This window comes from Biomphalaria glabrata, chromosome 2 (assembly GCF_947242115.1).
Source record: "Biomphalaria glabrata chromosome 2, xgBioGlab47.1, whole genome shotgun sequence".
Lineage (NCBI taxonomy): Eukaryota > Metazoa > Mollusca > Gastropoda > Planorbidae > Biomphalaria > Biomphalaria glabrata.
In genome coordinates, this window is record NC_074712.1 from 40339791 (window position 1) to 40358206 (window position 18416).

The following is an 18416-nucleotide window of genomic DNA, read 5'->3' on the forward strand; positions in this document are numbered from 1 at the left end:
GAAGACAACAAAACAAACCAAGTCAACTTTTGTTTTTACTGTTTCTTTTTATTAACACAAGTTTATTTTTTGTCACAAACAGATTTAAAAAAATGATTGAACTCTGTAACCCTGAAGATTAAAAAAAAAATTAATACCATTATTTACTGGAATGGTGTTTGTTTCATTATCAATGCAATTTTTTTATAAAAATACAACCCTATTACATAATAACAATTTTTTTTCATTTAAAAAAAATAAAAGTTTTTTTGTTCTACCTTCTTCAGCTGGATGTTTTCATACAACTATAACAGTACTCAGCAAAGTGTGAATCTATCAATAAGTTATTTAGTCTTTGAAGATGGCGATCTGTTGAAATTAGAAGTGATAGCGTTGAATACAATATACTGGCCTACTGTAAATCATAAGCTTAGTTGTCAAACTGACTAAATAATTAATAAAATAATGACATGATGCTATAGTACAATAAGCAATAAATTATCAAAGATGGGTCATATTGGTCTACTTAAAGGACAACAAAATTGAATATTTTGAATTGAAAACCCTAATACAAAAGTATAAAAGGTAAAGAAATATTTCAAATTTAATTTTTGTTAAATACTTATGAATTAAAAACATTTAGCACATTACAAATTTTTTTCTTTTTTTTTTAAAGTTTTCTATTTTTGTGAGCCTTATTATACAATGCATCAATCAACATTTGTAGAGGGGAGATGATTTACCTGTGTAGACAGAGAAACCTTCCACTATTGACTGAATACTAGACAACTTTGCCAAATCCTGAGGCAGGTAATTCCTGAGTATGATGTTCAGCAGCTGTTGGGCAGGGAAGTAATTCCGACTATTGGTGTTCCACTCAATAGCAAACTTCAGCACAGACTCTGCTCAACATCAAGTTAAACTTTTTTTATGTTTGAAATATTGATAATAAGTGATGAAAGGGAAAGTTCAGGACAAATTATTTTAATTTACATGTAGAGATTGCCATAGACAGTCTGGAAGAAAGGCAAAACAAAAGGGTATATGTGTTCCTTTAAAATTGCTAACAGACAGGCCACAAACTTGTTTTAGAAAATGTACTGAATAGCATACAGATCCTACATAACAAGGAGCACACTAACCTATCTGATCCATCCTTAATTTGCATACAAGTTTCTCTAACTGTTGGATTCCATTTTCTTGCTTTATAACCTCTGAAGTAAAATGATATAATGTAATTTAATAATTATCAATGAGCACTACAATAATAACAAAAAAAGATTAATTATATCTAATAAAAGTTTTATTGAAATACATAACAATAACAATTCAAGTGTCCTACACTGCAAAATTCAAATGGCATATTGCCATCTGCAGAAGAAAGCTACAGCAAATTAGGTGTACAGCAAATCAGTTTTTTTCTGCATTAACTTAAACAAGTATCAAGAAAACAGTATTTGACAATCAAAGAAATACAGCATCCCATTGAATCAATTTACAAGTCTTTAGGGCTAGGCCACATATGTGAACTACAGCTAAAATGTAAACTGTGAACTAAATATAAGCCACGTCCTTCAAAAACATAAAATGGATGAAACTTAGATTTTATTGAAAACTGTAAATCATTTTTTATAAAGTTCAGAGCTACCATCAAGTGGAAATCTCGTTTACCTAAGAACAATACAAAATGAACTGATCAATAGTGCAGTAAATTAAGCCAACCTTTCATAATGTTTAGTGCCTTGTATGGCTTATTGAGAGATATGGCCAAACCCATGGCTCGTACAAATTTTTTGTCTGCTATCAAGTTGGACAGGACTTGTTCTCTAGAAAAAGAATCAATATTTACTGGTTGATAATATCAATAAACAATGGGAAAAAGCATTAAAATAAAACTAACAATATCAGCATCATTATTATCTTATTCATTTCACCAGTAATGCAATTAAATTTATCTATGATCAAGGAAGAATTAGCTTGTTTATATCTACACAAGTCAAATCATAATGAAATTACATTTTTTAACTCATGAGATAATATCAAAATTTTGTGATGAAAAAAATACAATGTTAGTAGCATGAATTTGTGAAAGAAAAAAAATGTGTTCTTTCAGTATTCTACTTACTGCATTATTTGTTTATGTAATTTTTCTTGTTTATCTAATTCCTCTTGCTCAGTAACATCCTGTTAAAGAATAAAAGCAAGAATTTTTTACAAATAAATAACAATGAAAAAAAAGTATGCGAATTTGAGTTAATACAATATGCTTAGGTTAAAATGTCATTGTTATCAAGTGTACACAATTCTGACCTTCCAAAGTATAAGAGTTGAGTCTGCACCTCCAGACATAATATAATCTTCTTCTGATGTGGCTGACAATGCCCAGACTTTAGCATCATGCCCCTCAAATGTTTTGATGCATTCACTTGTTTTAATCAGCCACAATTTCAATAGTCCATCAGAACCACTGAAACATTGCAAAGAGAAAAAAAACAACACTCAAATTTGAAAAAAAAAAAAAAAAACTCAAATTGATTGAGCATTGAAAATAAAACAGAAACAATGTACAGTAAATAGAGGTTGCTAATTATTTTCTAACTTTTAAAATATTTTCTAAAAGTGAAACTAAGATTACCGCTCAAAACAGTTTTTAAAAAATGACTACTATACATACCATGACAAAATTTGTCTTCCTTGTGATAAGAACACAAAAGATAAAACAGAACTGTCATGTCCTTCAAGGGTCTAGAAATGAAGGAAATAAAAAAATGTGTGTTTATTTTGTTCTAGGTAATACATAATGTTACAAACAATTAATTTGTTTTTATATCATATTTAGAATATCATTTAAAATATATCATATTTTTAGTCACGTTTTGTCTGTTTAACTAAAAAGTATATTTAAGACAATAATTAATTTTTTTATATAGTGTTTTTAATATTATTTTAATTATATCATAATTTTAGTCACTTTTTAAAAAACTGTCAGTTTAACTAAAAAATGTATTTAAAAAAATTATTTACCCTCACACATGAGTAATCCAATACATTCCACATTTTAATATAACCATCCCCAGAGCTTGTACACACAATCTAAAAAATTAGAGATGATATTAGTAAAATGCAAATATAATTATATGAATGAAAAATAAAATATATAGCAAATGTTTAAATCTAATGCCTTAATGTATGTTTGATTAGATGAGGTACATGGTGAACCCAGAGGTTATCAACAAACAATAGCATAGATCTACCTGATCAACAGGTGAAAACTTCACACACCAGATCCCTCGTTTATGTCCTCTTAGAACAGCAAGCAATGATAAAGACTGTAGATTATCACCAACACTCCACAGCTGAGAGATGTAAATACCATTAGTACAAATACACATTCCAATGCAAAAAGTAAGGAAGAACCAATTCTCTAATTAACTATAGAATTGTAAACCAAGTTTGCACCTTTGCTGTTTTGTCCTGAGAACCTGTTGCAATAATTCTGTCATTAGGAGCCACGGCTAAGCAGTTGATGTCTTTGTCATGAGCATGTTCAGTGCAGGATACACGGAGCTTTACTTGAGGAGTAATGACTTCTGATTCTGCAGGGAATGTCCAGACCTTCAGAGTCATATCAACACCACCAGACAGGATGAACTTAGGGCGGGCAGTAGCACTAAGGAGTTAAAATGTTTTATGAATGAATAACTTGAAACTTTTTAAACAATAACTAATACTGAAACCAACATCAATATCTTAGCATAGTGCTTACCGAGCTAAACAGACACACTGAACAGATTGTGTATGACCCTGACCCATAGCTAACAATGTGATAAAACCTACATCTGGTGATAACTGCCAAACACGAATAGAGGAGTCCTGAAAAGCAAACAACAATCATTCATTTAAAAACATTTTTCCTTAACATTTTTGCAAAAAAAAAAAAAGGGCAGATATATACTGCACATATATTGTCAAACTTACTATACACATGTCAAACATACTAGATACCATCAATGAAAAATTAAAACAAAAAATAATGCATGTAAAAAACTTAGGATTTAATTTTTTCCTCGGGGTAGATAATGGTGACAATTTTTGTAAGTGTTTTCAATATATGATTCTCGCAATGACGTGTGCAGTTGTGCCAAGGAGAGAATATATAAAACAATAATCACATCAATTGGGTGATGGATGTTGGTTTCAAAATTGAGACCCTAGTTGAATGGGGTTTTTTTGGACATACCTAGTGGTTACCTTACACATTGTTTCTTACATAGACTTGTATACTACATTTTACATTAGGTTTAAAAGTAGTTTCTAAGAGACAAAAATCAAACTAGACAACCCATAATAAGTTCAATTAAACCTTTGAGCCAGAAACAATGAAGTTATCTTTCACATCAAGACTGGTGATGATATCAGAGTGACCCTGCAACATCTGACACTCCCAGGTCTCTCTGTTGAACACTTTCAGCAGATCTGTGTTGGTGGCAACAGCAACATGGCTATCTTTTTCTCCCAGGAAATGAAGTGACAAGATTTCATCCAAATGACCACACAGCTAGATAAATAAACAATATTGATTGAAACAAATATAACAATAGGCTAGTTTGTATCAAAGAAACTAACCTAACAATGAAATGAATCATCAAATTAATCATAAAATGAATTTAAAAAAAAACAAAGAAACAAGCAATTATCTTATAACGAGTAATCATAATTAAAGTTAATGTTTCATCCAGAGATGATTGGCGAGGTTAAAACAGACCTGCCAACCAAAAAAAATCCAAATGCGTAACGCTGATGGTCAAAATGCGTATTTTGGAACCAGAATGCGTAACACTTACGAGATCCACTACTTTGTCATATATATATATATATAATATTAGATCTAGATGTCATGTTTAAATCTACAATCTAAATCTAGATCAATACGACAATAGAGATGATATCTAGACTAGATCTATGTCTATATAATGAATATAATCTACTCTAGATCTGGGCTCGAGAGTGTTACCGATGCCGTGGATCCGCTACAAACGTAGGTCTACTCCAAACTTTCGTAGGCCTACCTTCATCCTTGATCTATTCTATACTAGGACTAAGAATCTAGTCTAGATCTAGACTAGATGGTAGTAGATGTTATCGATCTAGATCTAATCAATCTAAATCATACTACAACTAAATTGGATCTAGATTGTTGAGTAATGTAGAGAATCATGACTAACATAATGACTAGCTAGATCTATTCCTGTATAACAAGTTTTCTAGATCTAGAATCCAGATCTAGACTAGATATCTACAATGTCACTCAATGTGTTTTGAATCGATAGCACTTCGATATTTTTTTCTATACAAATGAATTCGGGAATCAGGGATTCAACATAATTAATTTCTACTAATGAACTTACAAAAAAAAAAGACACGTTGGTGTATCAGCTAACTGACGGTACCAACCCGCCACTCCCTCACTCTCGCGTTCTTTTCTAGACTAAATCTAATTGCTTTTAAGAACCAATCAACGTATAGATCTGGACACAATGTGTTCCCCCACCTTTTCTGTCCCCCCCCCGGCCAACAAAACGGCTTAGCGTGACCTCAGTGACCGCTCGTAAGCTAGTCAAAAGAGGGGGGAAAAAAGGATACGAAAAGCGTAACGCGACGGGTTCAATGCGTATTTGCGTACTGACTGTCATTTTTGGGAGATTTTGCATAACGAATACGCATTTTGCGTAACGGTAGGCAGGTCTGTTAAAATGTAAGGGGAAGAATCATCATGTTTGAAAAATGTTGCTATTGACTGTTCTTGGACTAGTTAAAAAAGATTTTAAATATGCCCTCTAAAATACAAAATGAAAAGCATGTAAAAAGAAAAAAAAAAAGTAAAGTTCCCCTTTCAAACCTAGTGGTCTATAGAGCAGATGATGTAAGGGTCATCTATTTCTGTGGCCTAGGGTAAACGAGGGTGTCATGTGGCGCTGTACCACTCAGCCACCGCGCCTCCAATGAAAAGTATGAGTATTTTTAACTAATGCACAAAACTACAATCATGACATGCAGACCAATTAAAACCTTTTAAAACAAAAATGCCTGCCTACTTGTTTATCTATGGTGAAATCCTTGCTAAGTAAAATAATGTTTTCGTCATAAGTAGCCAATATAATCCCATTCAGGTCTGTTGAGTACAAAGCTTGCACTATGTAAGAATCTGTAGTTTTACTATCCACATCTGGGTCACTAAGCCGACAACTGTTTGAGTATTCACGTTTTCCAGTTTCAGCATTAATTACTCGTACATCACCTAGAAATAGCAAATGATTGTACTTGATTTGTACATGTAGATTAGATAGATTATAATTTCTTTCTAAGTAGCTGGCTACAATATATTTATGTGCATAAATATATATGTATGCTGAAAAAAAATTCATTTATGCTAAGACAATTAAAATAGGTTAAAAAAAATCACTACATTTAAATGATAAAGTCTTAGGTATAAAGATATACCCAGTTATAAGAAAAGGTGGTTCTGTTCTGGGCTCAGCATATGATAAAGACAATAACTTGTGACCACATAAATAGAGAACTTACTATATTATTCTAAAAATGTTAAGTAAATCATTTTTTTTATGGTAAACAGTACATTGGTACTAAATAGTCTTTAGCATTCCTTGAAGAGTACTTATATTTAACAAACCTGTTGAGCTGACAGTAATAAATCGCTGAACATTATCATCATCAATCAGACTTGGGAAATCAAGTGGAACAATTACAGATATAACAGGCTAGTGAAAATAGAAATAAACATTTTAAAATAATTGGGTCTTGTTAGAGAAGTTGGCTTCCTAATGTTTAAATACTGGCTATCTAGTACTAATTATGTAGACAGTGAAACAGATTTACTCAACTAAAATAGAACAAAAAAAATATACAATGTTGATGCAGTTAGACAATTAAACTCTTTTGCTTTTAAAATTACAAAAGTGTAAGTGTAATTAAGATGTTTTGTTTATCTTTTAATGTTTTTAATCTAACTATAAGACAGTGAATGTATTTTCTTAACTTACTTCAAATACTGGAATTGTTTTATAAACTTTCCACTTGTCTGTTTTCCACACACATACCACATTATCTTTCCCTGCACTACAAATAAAATATTTTTTTATTGAAGGTGGACTTTTTTTGTTGAAATAGTACAATTTGTTTTATAGTCTACGTAGAGCTAAAAATAATTTAATTCATTTTGTTTTTGTCTTGGGTTTCCTTTTTTCAGGTTTTGTCTATCCCTGAACTAAACAATATTATCAAAATCCATGAAAAATAAAATGTTCACCTGTAAAGAATGTTTCCATTGTCTGCAAAAGCCATGGATGTTACAAGACTAGCATGACACTGGCTGCTGACAAGCAATGAGCTTGTTTTCAGATCCCAAACCCTTACAGTGTAATCTTCAGAGGCAGAAATCAGTTGTAGCCTTTCAGAGTCAGGGTGGAATGTCAGGTACCTATAAACATGACAATTCAATAGACAGTTTGTACATACTACAGTTGGATCATTAAAAAACATTTATATTTCTTTATCTATTCTGATAAGTTTTTAGAAATATGCATTTTACACAACAAAACATAAAAATAAAATGACATGGTAAACATAAAAATACAATGTAGATATAGTTAAAAAGCACAAAACATTTCAAAGGGTAACATACAGAAGATTGTTGTTTTTTAAAAAGGATTTTTGCCAAGAGTCTTTTAATCTGTGTTTCTGATGTTTTTTAATGTTGTAATTTTGGACAAGGTGATATAATAATGGTGTTTTTTAATGTTGTTGTAATTTTGGACAAGGTGATATAATAATGGTGTTTTTTAATGTTGACAAAGTAGCTTTTCTTGATGATGTTCTTTTTTACTAAAAAACTGAAAGGGGTCTTGTTAGATGCCAATGATCATATTTATACTAATGTCAAATCTTAACAAAAAAGGTGTGGATTTTGCAAGGGCTAACTTTCAAAAACAAAATTCACTGACCAAAAGACTTTAAATGAAGTTGGTTATTTACCTAATGACCCCGCTGTGACCTTTGAAATTGTGTGTAAAGTAGCCTCTCACAATGTCCCAAACTTTAATAGTGAAGTCAGCACTTCCTGATGCCAGTAGAGTAACAGACGGATCTAATGCTAGAGATGTTACTGGTGCATTGTGTACTGACTAAAGTAAACACACAAAAACATTTGAGAATATCATTATACAAATTCACAAAACTATTTAACATTACATTTAAAATTTCCAAAAAAAAGCTAACGTGTTTAATATTTAAATATGTCTACATTCTGAAACACAAACATTAAACAAAAACTCTTGTTGAATTCTATAATTCTATTAAACTATTTATTTATTTAACACAACTTACACGCCAGGTTTTAACCAGACTTTTATCTTGCCAGTTCCACTGTCTAAATAAAAGATTCTGTGTAGCTAGTATTAAATGCTAGAGAGAAAAATAAGTTCTTAAAAATGTTGCTTTATTAATTAGTTTATTAAATATTAAAAGATAAGAACGAAGCTTATCTAATGGGGAAAAAAATGCTAATTATCACCATATATTAGAGAATGGCAGGGTTCAGCTCCCTTTCTGCTATATAAAACAAAATTAACAAATTATAAAACAAAATTAATAAATTAGTACTGATTGATTAACTAATTGGTTCATTTTTGGATTAATTTGTGTATTGTCATCAACTATGAATAATGATGTAAAATTTCAACTTGATCCGAGAATGGGAAGTGTGAAAAAAAACATGTCAAAGCTTTTTAATGAGATTAAATCCATATATATACACATCTCTGATTAAGTAGCATTTATTCCCCTTATTTCAATATCAAACAAAATAATTAATCACCAATAATTAATTAGCTAACAGGTTAATTTTTTTTATTGATTCATGTCTTTGTCATTCAATGAATAATTGTGCAAAGTTTTAACTTGATCAGAGATGGGAAATGGGAGAAAAAAACATGTTCAAACTTTTTACCAGACAGAAAGACAGAGTAATTATAAATATAATTGACTAGAACTATATTTCTCTAATACTTACAACATCATCTTTGGTCAAAATAAACTGGGTTATTTCTTCCTCCTCATCCTTGAAAATAGACAAAAAAATATGACTTTAATTTATTGGACATAAGAATACCATTCTCTTTGCAAATATTAAAGGGTAACATTAATGATCTTCTTGGTGATGATGTTTCTAATCAAACTTATAAAAAATGATTACAAAATGTTTTGCACAACTTATTTACTGCACCTATATTAGCACCTTATGTTGATGAATAAAACACTTTTGCTTTCTTTTCCAAATTTATAGTGGTGGTAATTTATCAGCTGAATCAATAAGTTAATTGATAGAAAAATTTGTATTTAAGCATTAAATCAACAGTTTTACCTGACCAATAGATGACACTATTCGTCCTGTCTTCACATCGACAATTTTTATTTCTTTCTTGCAGCCACAGAACAACTTGCTACCATCACTACTTAACTATGTATTAAAAATAGTTCTTTTTACTAAGCAAAAAGATTTATATGAAGTCTTTTTTTAAATATTTTTTTTACATCAAACAAAAAATATAACAAGAAGTATTAACTAGAGTACAATGAGTATTATTTTGCATTATCTTGTTAACATAACGTTAATTATTTTTTAAATAAATATAAAAAAAATCCTACCTGAAGTTGACTACCGGTATAAAAAGCAGAAAATTTTTCTACTGCATCTAGACTGAATTGAAAAATAAAAAATAATAATAAACATACAAAAATATTTTTTAAAAAGAAGACACTAGTGCTTTATGATAAAATAATTTTAAAACAAATTATAAGATTATATATAAATGTAAATTTCTCTCATCTCATCTATCCCTTCAATTTCATAGTTGGAGTGCTGTGACAGTTCAAGTCAACAAATCTCAAAACTTTTTTTTTCAAGAGAGAGGCCAGTTCTTTACATTGTCCAGCCAGGTTTTCTTTGGATGACCCATTCTTCAAGCTCACTCCACCATACCTTAAAGGATGACTTTTGACAGTGAGTCATGCTTTACAACATAACTGAACCAGCTCAGCTTCCCTCTCTTCACAGTATTAAGGAGTTTTTTTTTGTTTGTTTTTTTTGCCCGGCAAAATTCATTGGTCTTCTTTTTCTGTAGCATTTACTCTCAAGAACTTGAATTCTTCTTTCAGCCAGTGTCCAAATTTCACAACAATCTTCTTATCTTATATAATACAGACACGTTACTTCAAAAAGGAAGAAGATTATATCCTAAGCGTCATGCATCTAGTCATGCATGTTAACCAATGACTTAAATTCTGCCAAGTCATTGGTTTTCCTGGCTGGCTCAGGCAACACATTCCATGCTCTAATAGCACTGGGGAAGAAGAAGCATTCTTGTACAAATTTGTCCTAGCATTATGTAACAAGGCTATATTGATTGAGGCTAGATTTAGAAAATTAGATCTAATATTACTGATTATATCATCAGAAAAAAAGGGCAGCAAGGATTACAATTACTGAGAAAACTGTCCTCATTTAATGTTAGCCAAAAGGCCTTGGCTATGTTTTATCATGCTCACATCTGCAATATTTTAAGTTTAAGTATCACACCCAAAGTAGTATTCCATTTTTCATACAAAATCTGCATAGGTCCAAAAACGATGGTATTTTGAATTTCATAGTAAAATTACTACATTTTAATTTTTTATTTGTACAAAATTTGTGCTCAATGTGATCTAGAATGTTAATATCTTCAAATGGTATGTCCCGATTATTCCAGTGTTGGCTTGTTTGTATTAGAATGAAGATCAAATGACTGCATATTTTTGTTTTTACATTTGTCAATTGAAAAAATCCATGTATTACAAGACACCAATAGCAAAGACACAAACACTCTTTAACTTTAACTTTAGTCTTGTTCCCCTGGCAATCAAACCATTAAATTAAATAGGTATAATCTGATATAAACTTTTCACATGTAAATTACAATTGAGTCTGTGACATCTGGTGTGAGTGTACATTTTATATTTTGTTTTTGATTATTTTATAATTTATAGATTTATAGTTATATTAAGTTATAATAATAATAATGTTTTGTTTGGTGTAATTGTAATGCACAAATAGTCAAATTGTAAGACAAATTTCCTTACTTAAACGCCACTTACGGACTTAACTAGTCTGACAATAAAGTTAAAGATTATATTTCTTATTATTATTTTTTTTTATATAATTATATATTAATAATAATATTATAATTATTATTATATTAATTTATATTATAATTATTTAAAGAATAATGGTAATAGTTTAGATACGCAGATACCTTTGCCGACCACTATGTTGTTTGTTAAGCATATTTATCTCCCTTACCTATATTGAACTTTCAATAACTTTTTTTGAAGAGAGTTTTTGTTCTTATGCTGTCAACTTATGATTTTTTAAGTGTATTTACTGAAATGAAGGTCTAAATAAAATGTTATTAATAAATTGATGAACTTGTTGTTTCTTCTTTTTTTCTACTTATGAAATTATTAATTAAAAAATATATGTTAACAATTAGATCTATAATTAATATATTAACTCACCAAGCAAAGCGAAATAATGATAAAATAAAAAACAAATATGCATGAATTAAATGAAATGAAACACGCATCTAGATATACATGTTATGTTTAATTATGCATTCTGACTTAGTGATCTTTTTAGAGCAATGACAATAAATGATATAGATCTAGTACGGGAAACTTATTACTATAAGAAATAATACTTTTATGTTTATCTGTTGATGATTAAGACTACAGTTAGATCTATACATTTCTAACGAATTTTTTAGCGCTCTCTATTTTCGTAAAATCACACCACGAAGAGAAAGAATTTTATGAAGCTGACACAGATCAGTGTCCCTTTTTCTTTCGCCGTGAGGTCTTCTGAGTGGAGTCTACTGTCTACCAGAGATTGTTTGGCGTGTGTTTTATGATCAGATAGGACTATTGTCTGTGTTTATAACTCTTACCACTAACTCTGGCTCCACCTCTCTTGGAGGGAGGATAGGTCGAGTGTAACTAGATCACGAACGTCTTTGTTAAACGTTACGTAGCACCTGTTAAACTATCATGTTTCACAATCTGAAATTTACTTTGCTTAGAGTGGGGAACAAAAGCCAATGTATAAAGAAATAGATAAGAAGCATATACACTACTATTTGGATAATTTATGCATCTTTACTTTCGGAGTTCATTAAAAAAAAAATCCTCACCTATTACACTAAATTTGTTTACAGGGTTTCTGCACCAAAGTCTAATTGAAATTCAAGGAGTTTTCAAGGAGTTTTCAAGGAGAAATTTAAAAATTCCAGGACATAGAGTTCGCGCCAAAAAATTTATAAAAATATTTATAGCCCATATATATATATAGGTTGGAATAATTTAGATTTGATTACTAAATAAAAATAACTTACTCAAGATATTCAAAACATGCAAAAAATACATTATAAACTAGTATGAGTGTAAGGCCTACCATAAAACGCATCTTGAACATCCATTCTTTACAATATATTTACATATATACAAGGGTTTTTAATGTTTTTTAGAGTCCACTGATCTCCCTCACTTTGGTTTCTATTTCCAAAGTAAGTTTTTCAATTTGCTCTTTTTTAAGCTTTGCAGAGCGACGTAAAGCATTGGATTCTATTAAAAATTTGTGACTGTTAGTGTTTTCTGCTTTTTCTGCAAGCTTGTCCGCAGAGTCAGTGAGGCTTGTAATGTCCCTTTCGAACCTAGCTTTTTTGGCTTTCATAGCCTCAAGTTCTTCAAATTGATCGTTTCTTTTCCTTTTTAGGTTCTTTCTTTTTTCCTCCTCAGCCCTTTCTTCCAGATAAATTCTATACTTTGATCTGGCTGAAGCAGCAGCCATTCGCATGCCTGAAGAAATTGTTACATTTTTAATTCCTCCCATTGCTTCAATGCTGTTACAAATCATTCTCTTGGCTATAAGTGTTCTCTCCATCATGTTGACGCACATTGTCTCTTTATTGGTACTGAAACCTCTCTCGACCTGGGCTTGGCCATGAGACAGAATCAAAATTCCTCTTATTAGTGCCCATAGTTTACTGAATTCACTGTTAATATGTTGATTAAAAAAAGTATCCAGTCTATCACATTGGATACTAAAGGACTGGAATACTATAGAATTTGTGGTGACAATGGAACTGTGCCACTGGGTGAATTCCGACTTGATATCATCACAGTCATCTGCGCTGACACGGCCAAGCTCAACTAAGTAGCTCAAAGTGGCATCTAAGTCTCTTAAAGAACCATCAAAATCTTCTACAATGTTTTTAGGCTGTAGCCATTTCAAACACTGGACAAGCTGATTTTTCAGTGGAGATTTTGTCATTAATTTTATGGCTGTTGTTACCAGAAACTTTCTGCTCTCCATCTGGAAGTTGAAAATATCCCTTGCACTGGCTTTACTCTTAATTTCCTTGACAGCAGATTTGGCTTTAAAACCTATGTCAACTTCTCCAGGAGGCAGAAGATTTTTTATATCAGACAAATCTGCACTAAGCAGTGCTGTAACTGAGGTGCATTCTTTAAAAACAGCTGGTGTCACAAATCTTTGCAACAATGACCGAAGCATGTTGAAGAGGTCTTGGGCCATAAAGGGCAACAGTGGTGCATCTGTTTGATATCTTTTTAAAAAAGGTTGCAAAACCTTTGCAATGGATATGAAGCTTTCAATTTTGGCAATTAGTAGTACATCATCCATACAGCCTTTCAGGTGCTCAAAAGACTTTGTGTTGATTGCCTTTTTAGCAGTAATTAAAGACTGAATGAATTTTTTTACGTGGGGCCATACTTTGAGAGCTCTCTCTGCCACCTCAACATTCTCCACCCATCGATGCTGACAGTGTTCAAGAGGAAAATCACTGCTGCCAGTTAGTGATGTGAAGTCTTCCCTTCTTGCTGGGGTATCTTTGAAAAGCCAAGACAGCGATGAGAAAAAATGACCCAGTTCCCAGCCAGTTGATGCAAGGCCTGCACGAAAAGCATTGTGCATTGTATGAAGCCCACAACTGCCAATGTCCACAAACTTTTTTTCTGATGCTTTCTGGAGGTCCTCATTGAGTAATTTGAACAAGGCCCAGTTGACATTGGGGCCATCCATTGATATCTGAACAACACTTTTTCCGTCAAAGTGAAAGTTTTCACATAATTTTTGGTGCATATCTTGAGCAGTAGCATGACCCAGGAAAGCAGAGCCATAGTATCTTGTAACAACCTAAAGTTGGGAAATTCAAAAAATATTTAGCATATCGATAGATACAATTATATTCAGTCTTATCTCATTAACAATTCTACAATCATCATTAATATTGAATATTTATTTTCATTATAATTAGATAGCACTCATGCATCTTTAGGTTTAATTTAACCTATTTAGTGTAGGCCTATTTATAATTTAATTAAACAAATCAACTCACCTTATCTGTATCCCAGTATCTGACATGCATATCCATTTGTTTCTTGTTTAGTTCTCGATTTAGAGATTCGTCAAACAATAGTACAAAACCATCATTCACAGTTTTGAGCTTGTCCTTTAGAAGATCCTGGAAATAAGGACCAAGCCCAAAAGACACAAGATAGGATATTTTGTCTTTTCCACAAGACATTTTTTTAGCTATGTTGCTGTCAGGAAACATTCGAGCAAAATGATCAGCAATATCATGGCAACTGTTATATGAGTAATGAGAACACACCACTTTCAAAGCCCATAGTATCTCTGCGTTGATTGTCTCCTCTGTGGTCACGTGAGATTTGATTGATGATTGCGCCTGGGTTGACGTAGAGGTTGTTGGTATATTTTGGCTAGGATCAATGACTTGAGCAGCTTGCACCTGTGGGGTTGGTGGCATAGCTGTAGGACAAGTGACAGTCGCTGTAACTGTAGCAGCCTTTTTAGCAAATATGGGTGCAATCATTAAGCAGCCATCTGACTTTCCAGACTCTCGCTTGTGTTTATCTGATTTCATATGAGATTTAAGTGCTGCTTCACCCATGCATAATATGTCAATTAGTTTTTTACAATGACGACAAAAGGCTTTGGTGTCACTGACGGATGATTTTTGAAGCCAAGATCTGTAAATATCTTTTTCAAGCCAAAGCGCATTAAACGATGTCCCGTATTTAGGCATTGTAATACAAATGTAGGTTATAGATCTAGAAATAGATTTGGATATCTAGTATTCTAGGACAGTCCGATCAGATGATAGAACAATCAAGTCTCAAGACTAGAGCTACGTAACAGACTATAAATCTCTAGCTTAGGCTTGGATAAAGACTTGATTAAAGTTAAACCAAAGCCAAAGCACAAATCACAATATTCACAATAAAAGAAACGTAGATCATATACTTTATAGATCTCGAATAATCTAGATCTAGAAATAATAATCTAGTCTAGATATATTTAGATCTAGGCCTAGATCTAATTATTAAATTCACAATGCACATAGATCTAAGTAATAATATGATCTGATGAAAATATAAAGGCACAAAATGAAACAGGAAAACAGTTTTGAAGATGCGTAACGTAAACTTTTGATCCAATTTGGATGAAAATCAACGTGTCCACTGAAAAAACGATCCGATATCGATGCTTTATATAGTGAAGGAGCGGTAAACACCTTCTGCGCAGACTCGGAAACGGTAATTTCGAATTTATTTCCGCCCGCGCCGGCCCATCCTCTAATAATTTTTTTTTTAAGCCGATTTTTTTTTTTTTTTCCCGATCGGCGAAATTCCAGGACATTCAAGGAGATATTTTAAAATTCCAGGAGATTTCAAGGACTTTTTCAGTTTTTTTGAAATTCAAGGAGATTCAAGGACATCCTTGAATTTCAGGAGGCCGCGGACACCCTGTGTTTAAGATGTGTAGTTGTTGGGGGGGGGGGGGGGGGGTTTAGCGACTCCACCTACCAACCCTTCTCTTCACATGGATCCACTAGCGCCCATGTATTACATTCCGTTACGGAGTCCAAAGCAAGTTTTTCTCTCCCGCCGTACCGTACAGGTGGCGATTGTCTCCGTTTATTCTTACGTACCTTTAAACCCTCGCTGCGCCGGCCGTCACACGCGATCTTTGTCTTTACGGCAGAACTAGGTGTGATGTAACATCACCTTCCCCTGCTCGGAGCTTCGCCGGCGCCGTGGTCATATTAGGTCATCTACTGCTAGGATCGCTGGTATGCTCATAAAGGGAGAAGGGCAAGGTACGGTGTTTTACTTGGTCAAAATTTATCCTTCTTCGCTTTCTTTGTCGGTTCGTTTCACCGACATGCAGTTCAACTGAGGTCTAGTCGGATGAGACTAAGACTGAAACGTGACGCAACATAAACGATGTCACGATCAAAACTCTCTTGGTTGTATCCTATAATGTCGGCCAGCTTGTTCAGATAGTTATGTACGACAAAAACTCCCGTGGTTGGATCATATCGTGTTGGCAGGCAGTCTATAAGTAGTTACATCAAGAAGTAGTTACATATGACAAATACACTCTGATTGTCATAGATTCTAGTCCCCCTCCCCTATTTGGTCCACAGAAGTAGTGACATAGTATTTTTATCTTGAAGCTCTTTCATCTCATTAAAGAGATTTGATAAAGCCTTTGATTTTCATCGCCCCATCCCTATTTGGAGCCATCACAAGGTTACTAACTGTGATGCTATTGTAACATTTCCCGAATCTGTTATAAAAGGAGTTCCCTTCCACTCTTCAGTCCTATCATTACTTTCTCTACCTTGTTGTAGATATTGCTTGTTCTTATATTGTGCATTGTTTTTCATTCAATATGATTATAAGTTACTGTACATAATAAGAGAAGGATAAAGAACTTGTACTTATAGCTACCATATTTTTTTTTAAACAGCAGCATATGGAGCTGATGAAAAAAGATACAACATGGGCCACAACTGCAGAAATGCTTGCAGCTGCTACACTACTGCAAAGAGACACCTATACATTCTCACCAAACCACAATAAAACAAAATACTCATGGCTATTATTAAAACCTTTATTTCATGATGCAAACACATACATACTATCTCACACAGACAACCATATATGATGCAACATAACACTATTGCATACAAATGGTAATCACTTTGATGTGGTTGTACCACAAGAGGCCACATGTAACTGTTTTTTGCCAAATCCACTGCTTGGAGTATGATGCTTTAGCCTAAATTTTTAAGTGTTGATTAATATTTCATCTTACAATCTATTCAGATTTGATCTATTTAGCTATTTGATTTTTTTCTTGCATGCTTTTAATATCTTAAATAACATTTAATGTCTATTATTTTCATGTATTTAAAGTCAGGGTAGCGGTATCTATTTATTTAATTACTTTTATTTTGCCAATAAAAGATATTTTGTTAGGCTTAGAGTTATTTTTTTATTTTTCTATTAATTTTTTTGTCTGTTATTACTTTAACTACATGATTTTAATTTCGATTTTTAGCTATTTTTCAAAGTACAAAAGATTGTTTGCATTTTAAATGAATTTTAATATTAGATCTAATAGCTGCTAGAAAGAAAGACAAAGCAGCAACAGAAAAAAGTTGGCAAGTAATTCAAGGGAGATAGTCTAGTACTAAGCCTTAAAACCAAAATGGCGTATTTCCAATGACAATATATGGTATTAAGAAATAAAACTTAAAAATATATATTTTAAAAACTATTTATCTCCGAGGAAATCAAATTACATATTTGTAATCTGCATTTTTTTCTGCATATTCTGAAAATATAACAGAAACCTAATTTACTATAGACATAGAGTATAGTCTACTATAGACTATAGTGACATACAAACATCATCTAGAATCTATTATCTAATCTAATAATGATAATCTAGATCTAGATTAATTAATCTTAAATCTAGACTAGAAAAGACAAAAGAGTCAAAGACTGACTCAGTGACTGAAGTCTGAAAAGATCTATCTAGACTGTCTCTAGTCTAGTCTACCTGGTTTTCAAAAGACTCATGACGAAGATCAAATAAAAATAATCCCTAACATTCAAAGCATACTCTCTTAGATCGAGATAAAATCTAGGGATAGTGACTAGATTAGATGTATTGCTAATCTAGGAGATGTAGATCTAGATCTAGACTTAGATCTAGATCTAGCTTTATAAATAAGTTTAGATCTACTAGACTACCAAAGCATGACAGAGGTAAACATTGCCGCTTCCGTTTTAGTGACCTTATTTTACTATAGATACGTAATATCTACTGATACATAATACTGTTATTATTGATTGAGAAAAACTATTAAGGCGTATAATTAGAAGCATGGCTCGGCAAAGCAAAACAACAATTCACACTTATTTCCTAGCTT

At 32.2% G+C, this 18416-nt stretch overlaps 2 protein-coding genes across 3 annotated transcripts; both read right to left on the reverse strand.

Annotated features, from left to right (window-relative positions):
• Window positions 1-27: 27 nt before the first annotated feature.
• LOC106066906 (transducin beta-like protein 3) lies at window positions 28-18287 on the reverse strand. Of its 2 annotated transcripts, none has more exons than XM_056020511.1 (23): window positions 18238-18287; window positions 9703-9754; window positions 9419-9514; window positions 9068-9115; window positions 8383-8460; window positions 8032-8180; window positions 7307-7477; window positions 7041-7116; window positions 6671-6758; window positions 6075-6277; window positions 4343-4537; window positions 3746-3852; window positions 3439-3649; window positions 3234-3335; window positions 3004-3072; window positions 2654-2724; window positions 2290-2446; window positions 2105-2163; window positions 1702-1805; window positions 1122-1193; window positions 723-881; window positions 258-348; window positions 28-111 (listed from the first exon to the last, which is right to left on the reverse strand). In XM_056020511.1, the coding sequence occupies exons 1-22, from the start codon at window positions 18258-18260 to the stop codon at window positions 263-265; spliced, it is 2376 nt and encodes a 791-aa protein (XP_055876486.1). In that variant the 5' UTR covers window positions 18261-18287; the 3' UTR covers window positions 28-111; window positions 258-262. The 2 variants fall into 2 exon arrangements, with proteins under 2 accessions (XP_055876486.1, XP_013081462.2); XM_013226008.2 differs by having other exon boundaries at window positions 18044-18273.
• LOC129924600 (uncharacterized) lies at window positions 12276-15959 on the reverse strand. Its single transcript, XM_056020510.1, has 2 exons — window positions 14505-15959; window positions 12276-14302 (listed from the first exon to the last, which is right to left on the reverse strand). Exons 1-2 carry the CDS (start codon window positions 15213-15215, stop codon window positions 12608-12610), a joined length of 2406 nt encoding a protein of 801 aa, XP_055876485.1. The 5' UTR covers window positions 15216-15959; the 3' UTR covers window positions 12276-12607.
• Window positions 18288-18416: the final 129 nt, after the last annotated feature.

Excerpts from the sequence above, each read along its gene's own strand:
- LOC129924600 (XM_056020510.1), bottom strand. The coding sequence starts at position 15,215 with ATGCCTAAATACGGGACATCGTTTAATGCGCTTTGGCTTGAAAAAGAT. Across the intron at positions 14,303-14,504 it reads GATACTGGGATACAGATAAG|GTTGTTACAAGATACTATGG; the intron begins GTGAGTTGATTT and ends TCCCAACTTTAG.
- LOC106066906 (XM_056020511.1), bottom strand. The coding sequence starts at position 18,260 with ATGTTTACCTCTGTCATGCTTTG. Across the intron at positions 7,478-8,031 it reads GGTCACAGCGGGGTCATTAG|GTACCTGACATTCCACCCTG; the intron begins GTAAATAACCAA and ends TCATGTTTATAG. Across the intron at positions 2,164-2,289 it reads CAACTCTTATACTTTGGAAG|GATGTTACTGAGCAAGAGGA; the intron begins GTCAGAATTGTG and ends ATTCTTTAACAG.